At 52.3% G+C, this 15,030-nt stretch overlaps 1 protein-coding gene across 1 annotated transcript in view; it reads right to left on the reverse strand.

Moving 5' to 3' along the window:
* Nucleotides 1-2,114: 2,114 nt before the first annotated feature.
* The window catches only part of LOC117060473 (microtubule-associated serine/threonine-protein kinase 1-like), a 36,043-nt gene continuing 23,127 nt past the window's right edge, over nucleotides 2,115-15,030 (reverse strand). Inside the window, 9 exon segments of the mRNA XM_033172713.1 lie at nucleotides 2,115-3,515; nucleotides 3,768-3,958; nucleotides 4,039-4,178; nucleotides 4,278-4,400; nucleotides 4,629-4,858; nucleotides 6,659-6,862; nucleotides 9,061-9,329; nucleotides 10,609-10,772; nucleotides 12,519-12,628. Of these exon segments, the coding sequence (XP_033028604.1) occupies nucleotides 2,410-3,515; nucleotides 3,768-3,958; nucleotides 4,039-4,178; nucleotides 4,278-4,400; nucleotides 4,629-4,858; nucleotides 6,659-6,862; nucleotides 9,061-9,329; nucleotides 10,609-10,772; nucleotides 12,519-12,628 (2,537 nt within the window). The 3' untranslated portion in view covers nucleotides 2,115-2,409.

The raw sequence follows: 15,030 nt of genomic DNA on the forward strand, positions 1-15,030 counted from the left end.
ACCCTGTCACGGGGATTCGAACCGCCAACCTTCCGATCGGCGAGTCCAAGAGGCTCAGTGGTTTAGACCACAGCACCACCACGTTGCTTAGTGTTGATTTACCTTACCACTAAATAACCTTGGGCACTAGGTTTATTGAGAGTTTAGGATTTTTGGTCAGGAAACTGCTGCCACATTTACAAGGCTATAATCCCTAAGGTTTAAGTGGATGCACCTGCCATTCCTCCACTGGGCTCCATCCTCTTCCCAAGAGCAAGGTAAGGATTGTGAAGCAGACTGAGCAGTGGAAGGAGTTTAAAGCCGTGAGTGGGTGGTGAGAAGTTCGGTTGAGAATTTTTGCCCATTTCCTCTGAAACCAGATTTTACCCGTGACCCACCAGCCATCACTAGGCCCCGCTCCTGCCCTGGCAGGCTCCACCCCCTCTTATGCCAAGCTGTACCCTGTATTTCGGGGTTTGAGCCTTTGGAGGCCTGGCGGCATTGTGCCTCTGGGCAGAAGCTGCAGACATGCTCTGAGGTTAACAAGACACTGCCAGCTTACAGAACCATCATGCATGATGACTTCATTGCCCACAAACACAGATGATATAACAGATGCATCATGGGGCACCATGGCTGGCTGCAGGCATTTTGCCCAATTCATGGCTGCAGAAAAATGTATTGACTTCAACCAAATTGGCAGCTGCAGGAGTTGTTGACACAACTGCGATGCGCAACAACGGCAGTGCCCGCCCTCCTCTTCCAGCACCATTATTGCTGTCCTAGTGTACATGCCAAATGGTTCTACCCTCCTGGTGCCAGCTCTTGCCACTGACATGCAAAAGCCCAGTGGGCCAAGGACTGCCGTGGTAGTTCTACATTAAGGGGCATGCATTTAGTACATTGGCAGAAGATGCCATTTTGTACAGCAGGTCAGAGGCTATGCTATGTGAGCACCCATTGGGCACCTCATGTAAGAATAGGGGCAGAAAAGTATTAATATGCTGGAAAATTGTTTTCCCCCTTCTCCAAAATGGACTCAACGTGCATTTCCATGTTGGGATCCACCATGAGCTCAGACTGCACTATAACATGCCTCTTCACCAAGCAACCAAGCAAGCACCTTTAATGGTTTTCCGTTGTCTCCAAAATCACTGTCTGAGAAACCACTTAATTTGGTGGGCTCATTAAGCCAAGTTTGAAAATACGTGGGCTCTCAATTGCTCTCTCTCTCTCAAGAATCATTAGTCTGTCTGGCTTTGCCTTTGCAAGATACTTTGGTTCCTAAGGTGGAAAATCCAAATGGCTCACCCCTTCCACTACTTAAGTCAAGAAGTGAGCTCACCAGCATAAGCCCCATTTAAACAGGGCTAGTACAGGGATATTTGCCAATCAGTCGTGACCCCTAGGCCAGATATTCCAATCTCCCACAGAACCACTTTTCATAGTGCGTCAAATCTGCCACCTGAGGGCACCTCTGCTTTTTCTAGAGGTGGGGCCAATCTGCCTTTTTCGCCATCCAGGCACAATCAAATCCAAACTTTTGTTTAGTTTCTAACAGACGTACAATGTTAGGAACTGACCGATGTGCAATTTGCTTTGCCAGGGAGTTCAATTTGATGTTTAAAGTGCTCACTTTAGTGAGACGATTTACCTAAGTATTTATTAGAACTGCAAAACAATAAATTCAGGGTTTCTGCATCTCCCTGCCTCACCTAAGGGAGTCAGGAAAGAAGAACTTGCTTTGGACATGTGCTATGGGCAAATTGAAAGTGGGCGTGGGGACTTTGGCTGACTGCTGCCGTGGTGCCAGCCTGGACCGGCACCTCTCAATCTCAATCAATCAATGCCGAACTCGCATGAGGTTGGACACCTGCATGCAAGGATCCAGACGCAACAAGAATTATAATTGGGTTTCTGCATTTTGTGGGTTAGTAAAACCTTCTGCGTCCCAACTTAGCTTGGTCTGCACGTGTTCTGGTTCTGATCTCTTTTTCCTGCACATCCATTCATTCCCCCTGTTATCCTACAGACTTCAAGGAGCAGCTTGAAACAAAGGGCCCTGGGAGTAGCTTTGGGGAAGGGAGTGATCACAGTATTAACCTTTTCATGTATAGAGTAGTCTTGCTCATATATATATATATATGTATATTTATATAAATAATATAATATAATATATATAGAGAGAGTTATGTATAGGTACTTTACAAGGCCTAACAACAGGCATGCCATATCCAGGAGGGTGGCCGGGGGGCGGGGGAAGGCATCATTGCCTCTGCCCTTCGTATTTACAGGGAACTTACAGGTCAGCCCCCTCCAACTTTGATGTGGGTTCCCTAACCAGCACCACGGCTGCCACGGCTGCAAGGCAAAGATGAAGGAGGTGTCCTAAGGAGCGGTCTGGGGGTCAGTACAGTACAGTCCTCTGTGTCAGCGTGCTGCCCCCTTTTTCTCCAGTGCCGGCGGTGAAGGCCGTGGGGTGTCTCCAGCACACTTGTTCCCGGATCCCAGGGCAGGCGCCTCTTCCTTCCCCCGCTTCCCCTTTGCCTCTGCTGAGCCCCGCTTCAGCCCGTTCTTGGTCCCCTCTGGGCAGAGGCAACTGGGGGTCTTGGCGCAGGTCCCCAGGGTGGTGTGTTCCTCCACGACCTCCAAGATCCACTTCTCCTTGGGTGAGCCAGCCTTGTCCTGGCCATGCTCCGTGGCAGCTTTCGCCGGAGGGCCAGGCTCTTGGCTCTCCTTGGGTTCCAGCACAATGGGGACAGGCCCCCGCGGGGCGACTTCCACCTCCACGCTTCCTTTCCTGCCTTGCTCGTGCTCTTGCACGGGGCTCAGGGCTTTGGCCAGGGCACGGTTGGCTCCTGCAAACGCCTCTTCGGTCTGCACGGCTTGGCTTCTCCTGCAGTCCCCGAGCAGAGCTTCCGGGAGCCTGGCCTTGATGCTGGCTTCCAGGGCGCTGGCCTCTCCATCTCCTGCCCCAAAGCTAAGTGGGGATTCCTGGCGGCCCAGGCGCCGGGTGGCAAGTGGCTTTGGAGCGCCCGACTCGCTGGGGCTCTCCCCGTCGGACTCCGCCAGGCTGTGGAGGCCAGGCTCCCCATAGAAGTCCTTGCGGTATTCGGAGTGAACCACCTCCAGGCTGTGCTTCCTCACCACCACTTTCTTCTCGGAGCTGAGCGGGGAGCCCAGCTTCTCCGCCGACTGCACCCGCTTCAGCAGCGGTGAGCGGGGGGGCTCTGCGCTCTTGGGGCGCGGCCTCACCACGGGCGGCGAGGAGTGGAGCTTGGCCGGGAAGCTCTGCGTGGTGTTGGAGCTGCCCACCGTGTGGCCGGGCAGCGGGGGCGGCGAAGACTGCGTGGGTGAGGGCGTGTGAGCCAGGGGCGAGAGGGGGATGTTGCCAGCCGACTTGCAGCGGGCCGAGCGGTACTGGCGGTGCAGCTTGGGAGACAGGCCGTGCAGGGTGCTGGGCCTCATGTGGTGGGACGAGGAAGCTGGCGAGTTGGGGGTGCTGGAGGCTGGGGAGCTGCTCTGCGAAGAGGCACCTGTGGTGGGGGGCAAAGGGGAAGGGGGCAGGCTGAGAGGCAGGAGACCAGCAGCCCTTGCTGGGCACCAGGCATGCTCCAAGCCAGTCTCAACTCCCTCCGGGGTGAGAGGCAGCAAGAGCTCACAACATGCAATTCTGTCCCCCCCCCCACCGCCTCCCCATTAAGGACATCTTTGGGAGCAAATGCCCCCCACCTCCCTAACCCTCTCCCCACCCGCCTGCTGCAGCCCAGCCACCTTGGGCTTCCTACCTAGGTAGGCAGAGTCAGGGGTGGAGCGCAGGCTCTGGGTGGGCGAGCGAGCGCCCAGGCCGTGGGTGGGAGAGCCCGGCAAGCTGTCGCTGGAGGACAGCGAGCGGTTCAGCGAGGACAGGCTCCGGCTGGTGTGCAGCAGGTTGGACTGCTTGGTGATCTTGCGGAAGAGGGAGCTGCGCTTCTTGCTGCTAAGGAAGGAAGGGGAGCCGTTAGCCAAGAGGGGAGGCAGCCGCTTCCTCTGCCCCCCCCCCCGGTTATTGCACCTCACCTGTCCTGCCCTTCCTTGCTGGTGCTGCTCCTCTTGTTCCTCCGAGCCATCTTGGATTTGTAGCTGCTCTTGCGGGCTGGCCCAATCCGGATGGAGGTGTTCTCAAAGGGCGTGGTGGTCACCATCACTTTGTTCCCGCTCTGTGGCGAAAGAGAGGGAGAGAGCTGGCTGTTGGCACAGCAGGCAGACGCAGCACTTTGCCCAGGTGCCCTGGGAGGCCACGGCCGCTCCGTGCTTACCTTCAGGATGAGCTCCACCACCTCCGTGTGCACCAGCCCGTGCACTGGCTCCCCGTTGACATGGGTGATCAGGTCTCCGGCACACAGGCCTGCCTCATGAGCTGGACCACCTTCCTCCACGTGCTGCCGGGGAGAAGACAAGAGAGAGAGGCTCTCACAGCTCTGCTGCCCCTTTCTGCCCACAGCACACCTGGCTTTGGCCTTGCAAGGGCCATTGCCTAAAGCGTTTGCCCCTTCGGGCTCTCTTAGCGCGGAGGCTGACAAGGCAGGTTGGGGATTCTTCCTTTCCCATAGTGCAGCGTTAATCTCACGCCTGCCCAAAGTGCCCTCCGGGTTGGCACGCCCACTTACCCAGACAATGTGGTGTACGCTGTAGACATCACTGTCCCCCATGTAAACCCGGATGGCACGAAGTGTGAAGCCGTACTTCTTCCCCGAGCGCTGGATCGTGATGGGCGACCGCAGGATGGTGACGGCGGGTGAGTAGTCGCGGGACGGTGAGGAATCGCGGGACGACGGGTTGGAGGAGAGTGACCGGGGGGACATGGGGCTGGCCAAAGGTGAGCTGCTGTGCTGTTCCACTGCGAGGAGGGAGAGGGAGAGAAAAACTAAAGGGGAAGCAAGAAGCCCTCCGCCATTCCATGGGGCAAGAACACAAGAGCACCTCTTGCCTGCCAGACAGGGCCGTCTTAGGGAGATCGGCCGCCGTGGCGCGACGATCCCTCCGGCACCCCCGGCATGCCGCCTCTCCGCCACCTCCCTCCCGCGCTTGCAGGCCCTCGGGGGGTTGGGCGAGCGGGGGGTGAGGGGCGTGGCGCTGGAGCAGCACGGGGCTCTGTGCGCCCTTCCAGTGCTCCCGGGACGGGAGGTGAGGGCAGCCAGCTCGCAGCCCGCCCGGGACCGGCATGGGCGGCAGCGGATGCGCCACCAATGTGCGAGCGCCCAGCCGACAGCCTGCCCGTGGGGGCGGGTTGGGGAGGGGGGCGCCCAGTATGCCAGCGGGCTCGCGGGGCGCCCCTGGGGGGCCAGCGCCCTGGCGCGCCGCGCCACTAGCCCCTATGGATGAGACGGCCCTGCTGCCAGAACAGGAGCCCTGTCCCCCAGCCTCCCCTGCTCTAGGCCCTGCAAACTTGTACTTTCTGGTCTCTGCACCCAGCCTAAGGCCAGCCGCCTGTTCCTTCCAGTCGTTTCCCAAGACCTGTTGGCAGCGAGGGAAAAGTACAGAAGCTGCGACACTTCCAAGGGTGGTTTTGAGCTTGGGAAATGGTACGTGGGGGTCGGTGGGTGTTGAGCAGGCTAGGGCGAAGTGCTCCCGCAGGTCCCACAGGCAAATGAAGCCTGGTGTGTGCCCTTCTGGCAGGAAAGGGAAAATAAGTGGTGCCTTTCCCTATTCTCTGTGGCCCTCCAGGTGCTTTTGGGCTACCAGTTCCCATCATCCCTTACCAATGGCCATGCTGGTTGGACTGGTGGAAGTTGGAACCCAACAGCATCGGAAAGGGCTCCCCTCCCCCGGTTTAAGCATACAGCTATAGACCCCTGCCACAGACAAAGGCCTGCATGGTGCAATTTCAAGCTGCAGGCGGCTGCGGGCTTTTGGCACAACGTTCAGCTTCCCAAGAACCTCCCTTTGCATTTAAATTAAAAGCAAGTTTCCGGCCCTCATAGTGCAATTGACAGTGTGTGGGCAATGCTTGCTTAAATCTTAAGAGGCGTGACTGAATAAGATTCCCAGCGTTCAGGGGGTCCTCAGTGCCTTGAAAGCTACTTTCTGTCTCTCCATAAACGACAGAAGCAGAACAAACTATGCAAAACTGTAGAAGCTGCAAAACCTAAATCAACAGAGGAAGTTATACATGCAAATATGCTTCATTTGCATAAGTTTGTGCATGGTCCAGAGTTCCATTTTTCTTATGGAAGACCTTTTTCTTATTGGCACAAAACACACACAGCCCAGCAACTATGTTAGAAGTGCCGAAAGGGTGGGTACAGCATGCAGGGTTGATAAGTGAGAGGTTGGGGGCTGTGAGCTGATGAAGGCTGCAGTGAGTGGGGAGTGTTCATTCCTACTGGAACAGCGACAGATGGGTCCTGTTTTCAGGGACTGGACAGTCTTGATCAGGATGCGGCCCGCCGGGACAGGCTGGTCCGATGGAAGGGGAGCGGTTCTGTGCAAGGGCGGGTGGATACAGCATGAAAGACAGGCCGAGATGCTGTCAAGCAGGATGGACGGTTTGTAGTGAGAAGCCCAGTGCCCCTGGGGGCAGGGAGTGGGCTGAGAGCAGGGGGTGGGGTGCCAGGCTCAAAGTGGGATGCCGTTCCTATGGGGTTAGTGCTGTGCCTGCTGGTTATGCGCAGGGGGGGCGAGAGGAGGAGGGCCGTACCTGTGGGGATAATGACGGACAGCGCAGTAGCTGAGGCAGATTTGATGACCTTGCCCCCTGTGCGGGAGCTGCGCTTCTCGGCCGTGGAGTCCCCTGAGAGCTGTTGGTGGCGGGCCCGGCGCAGCACCAAGTCATTGGTGGCTTTGGGGGCTGATGGGTCCAGCTCCTTTGGGGGCTGTAGCTCACCCGCCTTTGATTTATTGCCTATTGGGGAGGGGAGAGAGAGGGATGATGACTCAAGCCCTACATCAGAGGACCACATGCCAGGGGCCCCCGCCTTCAAACAAGGACCACAGAGCAGAGGGGGCCGCGGCAGGGACTGTCCAAACCCCCATCCACCCGAGAGGATAACAAACACGATGCCCCAAGATTTCGCCTTTCCTCGTCACGCAGACGGCAGACGGGGCACCAGGCAGGGTGACCCCACCTGCCTAGGCCTTCTCAAGGTGAAGCTGAGAAAATGGGATTGCGCCCCAGCGGAGCTCGGAGGCCTAGGGCCAAGCCCCAGCGTGCCCACCAAACTCTCACAAAAAGTGCGAAAAGGACCTCTGGGTAAGTGCTACTGATGCACACCTGATATTGCAATTGCCAAGCTGCCTGTCCTCAGTTCTGTGGACTGCATAAAGGTGCTGAAGCCATGCAATTCGATGCTTGGGCTGCAAGACTCTGAAAGGAATCGCTGCCCTTTCCCTTTCCTTATTAGACATGGCTAACACCTTGGATGCCATGCAAAGGGATGGCTCTGCCAGGCACCTTACCCCCTCCAAGAGCACCAGGTGAGGGCTTGTTAAAATCACCAAGCGTCAGATAAAGGCTGTGCCTGGCAACTTTGTCTTAGTACAGTATGCCAGCACTAGAGGAAGTTTTCAGTCTGATCCTACGCACACTTGGGTATTCTACGCACATTTTAGGGTTTTCTGCAGCCACGCAAGCTCTGACAAACGTGGGGAAAGCCCAGATTCCAATCAAACTTCTTGGCAGATTTTACTAGAATAGAAATAACTGCTGCATTTGCTCTTTTGGGAAATCTCAGGGTTTGCTAGAGCCTTTGAGAGCTTGTAGCAGACGTGTCTCTTTCTGGGGTAGGAACAGGGTAGGCAACCCAAGCACTGAGGGACAGAAAAGGGAGCTTTGTTGTGTGTAATAATAATAATAACAATAATCATTTCTTATTTATATCCCACCCAACTGGCTGGGTTTCCCCAGCCACTCTGCAAGAAGGGAGACAGCTGATAGTGGAATGTGCAGCTTGGTAGGCTTTTACTGAATAATCTGCCTGCAACCACCGCATTTTATTCATAGCACTGCACTCCTGCTAGTAGCCCCAATCTAGTGCCGGAATCTATTTGGGGGGAAAGAGAGGAGGATGTGCATTGGCTCTGGGTAAGGGGAGTGTGCAACCTCTAAAAAACACCAAATTACACAAAAAAGCATGCCTCCTCCCAAATAAAGTAGTTTGGGAGAAAACAAAAAATTAAAGAAGCAGAGGGGCAAGGTTGCAGGGAAGGGGCAGCCACCCCTTTTTTTGCTTTTGTTTTAAAAGCGCTTCATGGGTGCCCTCCTCCCTCCTAGGGCACCATGGGGTGGGACTTCACCTCCAACATGTGAACAAAGAAATAAAAGGGTTGCAAAATGACACTGGCAGAGGCAGGAAGAGAGTTGTGTCACCCATTGCCACAGAGCCGTTCCCACCGTGAAGCAACTGTCTCGCGCAGCAAATTTTGGGCGACAGAGTGGGAAGCAGACGGATCCGACCCATAAATCACAATCCACCAGGAAATTTTCCTGCGCAAGCCCACTGAAATTACTGGAGGCTGTGCAAGAATGGAATTGGTTGCAAGTGGTCGGCTGAAGGGCCTGCACCAAATAAACATTGCTTAGTGTACTCCTTATCGCAATGGATGCGTTATCAGGAGATTTGTGCGCTGCTGGTGTTAGGAAGGTTCGAGTTTTTCCAGCAACAAAACCTTGGGGCCCCGAATGTTGGGAAATTTCCTGGCAATTGATGGGGGAACAGACGTTTGGATCCTCTGCAACCAGGACATTGTGCAATGCCTACCGGAAAGGTGCCAAGAGGCTAACTGTATACTTGAGATTTGCCTTAGAACCAAGTCCAGAGTGCTTGGATCTGCCAAGGGGTGATTTAAGGGATCTGGGGTGCACTGCTCCCTGCTCCCTAGGGATGTGTGGTCTCTCTGAGCCAGGCTGCATCTCCTCACCAGAGGCTGGAAGGGAGAGGACTTTGGCTTCACAAAACAGATGTCAAAAGGGAAGCGACGTACCAATAATCTGTTCAGACTGTAATAGGCACATCTCATGTAAACAGCAAATTGGGGCCCTGACTATGGCATCTCCCCTTCAGCTGCCAGAGTGAGGGCTTTCAGCAAGAGGCCATTACTCACCTGCCTCAGGCTCCACAGGGGCAGGACTCTGCCCAGCCTCTCCTGCTGTCCCTTTCTTGCTCTCCTTGCCTTCGACCTGGGGCGTGGACCCCGGGGGCCCATTTTCCGCAGGAGCCTTCGCAGGTCCCTTGCCAAGACTCTCGTTGTCGGTTTCCAGGGGCACAGCAAAACGGCTGGTGTCCATCAGGGCCGAAAAGCGTCGACGTGCACCCAGCGGGGGGCTGGAATCGCTCTCGGTGTAGGACGACTCCGAGGCTGAGAGCCGCTTCCTGAGAGACAGAAAAAAAGCAAAATGGCTCACCCCCCACCCACCCCAAACACCTGAGGCCATGTCCAAAACGCCAGCCAGGGCTTAACTTGTGTCAGGAGGCCTTAGAGCTTTTTTTATTATTATTAGTGCTGTAACTGGAGCACAATCTACTTTAGCTGAAGCTGGGGTGGGGAGCCTGTGGCCCTGCAGACACTTCAGGATTACAACTCCCATCATCCCTTTCCACTGGCCACACTGGCTGGGGCTGATGGGAGTTGGAGTCCAAGAGCCTCTGAAAGGTCGCAGGTTCCCCAATGCAGAAGTGAATCTTCAGTGGATTCAGTTGCAATAAGTGAGGAGACATTTTAATTGTTAGGGCTGCAACTTAAGAGCATGTGGGTGGGGGTGGGGTGGGAAATAAATGCCTAAAGTGTTACATTTTGCACTGAGAGCATTACAGTTGTACCTTGGATCCTGAACGCCTTGCAAGTCGAACGCTTTGGCTCCCGAACGCCACAAACCCGGAAGTGAGTGTTCTGGTTTGCGAACGTTCTTTGGAACCCGAATGTCCGACGTGGCTTCCAATTGGCTGCAGGAGCTTCCTGCAGCCAATCGGAAGCCGTGCCTTGGTTTCCGAACATTTTGGAAGTCAACTTCCGGAATGGATTGCGTTCGACTTCCGAGGTACTACTGTACTATAATAGGGAATGAAAAATAACTTTAAAAGATTATCTTCCCTCCAAAGAATGAGAGAAAGCAATTGTTTATTTGACTTTATGTTATCCTGTTCTTGATTCTGTGCCTCACTTATATTGCACCTACACTGAGGTTTCGGTAATTCAGAAATGCATTTACATTTAAGCTCAGTCGGTAGAGCATGAGACTTAATCTCAGGGTTGTGAGTTTGAGCCACATGTAGGGCAATAGATTCCAGCATTGCAGGGGGTTGAACTAGATGTTCCTTGAAGTCCCTTCTAACACTACAATTCTGTGATTCTGGGAACAGCTGATTAATGTACTAGTTAGACAGACGGCGTCCATTTTCTAAGCATCCTGTACTCAGCTGTTATTTCTAGTTTTCTCTGCTAAGTCCTCATCGCATATGGAAAAGTGCAGGACTAACAGCAGCTAGCGTCTGCCAGGGACCAGAGCCCTGGAATATCCAGGAAACCCCGAAGCCCACATTTGCCTCTCAGAGCTGGAGTGAGTGCTCCTCTCCCAAGTGTCCTCAGCCTCCTCCAGGTCTGGGGGCTGAATAACAAAAGCCACAGCTGTTATTGCACAGGGTGGAGACTCACATTTCAGGGGAGTTGGTGCGCCAGCTTTTCTCTCGAAGGGTGAAGCTGCCCAGGCTTTCCCTTTTGCTGAGCTTCTCATCTTTGTGTTTGTTGCTCTGGTCCCTCTTGGTGACGCCTGGAGTCTTCTGTTCATGCTGGGATAGGTGCTCCATGCTGCTGTACACCTGTATTGGGGGAGGGGGGCAGCAAAGGCCAGAAGGGTGAGAAATGGTACAGCAACGTGCTATAAGGAGCCGCTTTATTGCTTATGTATTTATTTTCCTTATTTATAGACAGACGGCCGCAAAGCAGATGACTCAACCACCTATAAAGCAATCCATCAATCATTCACGCAGTACTAAAACCACAGGTGAAAATTTAAGTTCAATTAATTAGGCAATAAGCTTGCCCCTGACGACACACACTCAGAAGCGTGTTGTGTGGAGGATATAACAACAAAAACAAAACACAGCACCCAGAGCCTTCTAAGACATTCTTTGGTGTTTGTAACGGAAATTTCAATGGTTCCTCAGTTACCAAGAATTAACACGTAGCACTGCTGTGTTCTTAAGGTAAAGGTAAAGGGACCCCTGACCATTAGGTCCAGTCGTGTCCGACTTTGGGGTTGCGGCGCTCATCTCGCGTTACTGGCCGAGGGAGCCGGCATACAGCTTCTGGGTCATGTGGCCAGCATGACAAAGCCGCTTCTGGCGAACCAGAGCAGCGCACGGAAACGCTGTTTACCTTCCCGCCGGAGCGGTACCTATTTATCTACTTGCACTTTGAAGTGCTTTCGAACTGCTAGGTGGGCAGGAGCTGGGACCGAGCAACAGGAACTCACCCTGTCACGAGGATTCGAACCAACAACCTTCTGATCAGCAAGACCTAGGCTTTGTGGCTTAACCCACAGCGCCACCCGCGGTAAACCTCCCCAAATCTTTCAGTTCTCCACAGGAAATCCCCCACTGCCCACAAGGTGATTTCAAGTACAGTGGTACCTCGGGTTACAAACACATCGGGTTACAGACTCCGCTAACCCAGAAGTAGTACCTTGGGTTAATAACTTTACTTTAGGATGAGAACAGAATCGCCCGGCGGCGGCAACAGGAGGTCCCATTAGCTAATGTGGTACCTCAGGTTAAGAACAGTTTCAGGTTAAGAACGGACCTCTGGAACGAATTAAGTTTGTAACCAGAGGTAGCACTGTATATGTTTTTCATCAGTGACGGTTACTGCTGGTTTCAGATCCTATACCAGGGGTGCTGGGAATAGTCTTTAAAAGGTTTGAGTGTGCAGATCTGGCCCATGCAGGAGACTTCAAACATCCCTTCTTCCTGCCGATCTTTGCCTGAAAATACCCACCCACCCCACCCCCACCCACCTCTTAGCTCAACAATCACACAACTTGGAAACCATAGTTCTGCACACTTAAGTGAGTAAGTTTGTATAGGGCTGTGCTGCTGCTGACAATCTCCTATTGTATTGTCTCCCTATACAGATGCGCTATGAAGATAGCCAATACATTTATTGGCTACCCATCCCCAACATACGCCATTCAAATCCTGACTCCTCATTGCACTGTGCTCCCAAACACATTTTGCTAATGACAGGAGAAGAATGAAGAAGACAACAGCAGCATTTCATAGAGCAATTAAAAGTATTTATAGCATTTCACATACATTATCTTAGTAATCCTTACAGCAACCCTGCCAAGTAGGCCAGTAACACTATCCTCGTTTATTTGCAGAAAGAAAGAAAGAAAGAAAGAAAGAAAGGTGACAGAGAGGGAAGCAGCTAGGGACACTTGTGACCTTGAGGCTGAGGTGAGATTTAAACTCTGGGCTTCTGAGCACACACTCTGTAACCTCAACACCAGTGTTAAACAACAACAACAACAATTCAAATTAAATGCAGTCAGTGAGGACTCTCACCTTGCTGAACCTGGGAGAGCAAGATGAAAACTGTCTTATTTCCACGGGTTCATCTTCAGTCGTGTCATCTTCATCATATGAGTTAATGTGGTGGTAACGATCAGAGCGAGCTGGAAAGAGGAAAAATGTCTCATGGGAACTGCAGGAGACCTTGGCAGCAGGATTACAGTTTTTGTCTTAGTCTTACAGTCTATTTTATTTCAGCTTTAAGCCCATAGACATAGAGAAAACACGCACATTCTGATTTACAATTACCGGCAACAGAATAGGTTAGAAGATATACAAATTAAATAAATTATAATGGAAATAAAAAATTTCAAGTTGTGTATAACAATCCATTGCGTCTCTTGAGTGTCACTACTGAGGTTAAATTTTTTGCCATTTGTAGAGTTACAATCGTATCAGAATCTTGCAACAAAAGAGCAAGGTGAGACTCTTCCAAATACCCCCGCAGGGCAGCAGGATTGCTGTTGAGCTGCCCACATTCCCTCTAAGCCTGGCCCCAAATGGCTAGAGCAGTGTTTTTCAACCTTTTTTGGGCAAAGGCACACTTGTTTCATGAAAAAAATCACGAGGCACACCACCATTAGAAAATGTTAAAAAATTTAGCTCTGTGCCTATATTGACTATATATAAAGTAATTTTTCAATTTTTCCCACGGCACACCAGGCAACATCTCGCGGCACACTAGTGTGCCGCGGAACAGTGGTTGAAAAACACTGGGCTAGAGAAAGAGAAACATCACAGAGGCAGCTTCATTCCTGCACCCAAGTGGAACATCTCACCCTGAACAGGAAGCTTGGAAAAAACAGAAACAAAGCCCCACCAGGACAAGCAGCCTCTCCCTCTGCACCCACCAACCCAAAGATGAGCAGCATACCCATGTACTTAAAAACAAACGAGAACCTTAGCATGTTCCCGTCGTCTCCCAGAATTTCGCTGCCATTGTCACCTAAGAGTGGATGGGGAATTATTTTTAACCTGAGGATCAGATCCAGAATTGGCCCACCCTCCATGGACCATTTTTGACAGGTGGGTGGGGGTGGGGTCACCTACCTGTCAATCACCTACAGTTGTATGGCATGGATGATAAAGATTTCAAGCCCAGAGTAGGCAGAAGCTTATCTCTGATTTTAGCTGTGTGAAGCAAACTAGGAAGGACATCAGATGCACCTTAGCATTTAGCGCATTATGTTTTAAGCATTTGTTTGTCAGGGACTGGGCAGAGGAGGAATGGTGGAAACCGCCTCCCCAGCCTGACCTTTCCAGGGAGGAGGAAGAGGAACGTGTCCAGAGGAGGGCAACCAAAATGGTCCAAGGCCTGGAAACGATGCCTTATGAGGAACGGCTTAGGGAGCTGGGTATGTTTAGCCTGGAGAAGAGAAGGTTAAGGGGTGATATGATAGCCATGTTCAAATATATCAAAGGATGTCATATAGAGGAGGGAGAAAGGTTGTTTTCTGCTGCTCCAGAGAAGCGGACACGGAGCAATGGATTCAAACTACAAGAAAGAAGATTCCACCTAAACATTAGGAAGAACTTCCTGACAGTAAGAGCTGTTCGACAGTGGAATTTGCTGCCAAGGAGTGTGGTGGAGTCTCCTTCTTTGGAGGTCTTTAAGCGGAGGCTTGACAGACATCTGTCAGGAATGCTTTGATGGTGTTTCCTGCTTGGCAGGGGGTTGGACTGGATGGCCCTTGTGGTCTCTTCCAACTCTATGATTCTATGATTCTAGGAAGACAGTATAGATTGACAACAGTGGTTTGAGGGAGGTCACAGCTCAGTGGCAGATGAGGGGGAGCTAAGAGCTCAAAGACACATAGCACCATCCGTAGAGGAGACAATGAGAATGACGAATGAGGAAGTGGGAGAGACGGGGGGGGGTGGAGATTCACTCAGGACAACGCCATTATCCAAGAGGCTGGGTTCTATAGCCTCTCTCTGTAATACTGAAATAAAAAAGGAAGGTAAGAAACTTTTCCTTGTCTTTATACTTTCCTGGGCAGCCAGCTGGGAGCCACTGACAGCATCCTGACAGTGTTTGACATACATCTTAAAACAATAATAATACAATAGCAGTTGCAGTGGTGTGACTCTTTCACTGGAACACAGGGCACTGCCTCCTACAGAGGCAACCACTGGTTCATAATGTTCCACACTTGTCTACACTGTCTGGCAGCAGCTCTCCCAGGGTTCCAGGCAGGGGTCTCTCCTAGTCCCAGCTGGAAGTGCCAGTGACTGAATTTAGGACCTTCTGCTTGCAGGCATTACTCTGCCACTGAGCTAAGGCCCGGGTGAAAATGATTCCCCGGAAGCTGATATTTGCATTGGAAACCCCCCACTGACGCCTCTTTGGTATGAAAGAAGGAAGGAGAAGGCCCTTATTAACATGAGCAATCTGGGATTAGGTGTTTCCGGATAGTGGGTAGTGGTGCAGGCCAGCAGCCTCACTCTTGTTTGTTAAAGGAAAACATTTGGGAGTGGGGAGAGAAAAAGAAAGAAGAATGTTAAC

This window comes from Lacerta agilis, chromosome 16 (genome assembly GCF_009819535.1).
Source record: "Lacerta agilis isolate rLacAgi1 chromosome 16, rLacAgi1.pri, whole genome shotgun sequence".
In the NCBI taxonomy this organism is placed as follows: domain Eukaryota; kingdom Metazoa; phylum Chordata; class Lepidosauria; order Squamata; family Lacertidae; genus Lacerta; species Lacerta agilis.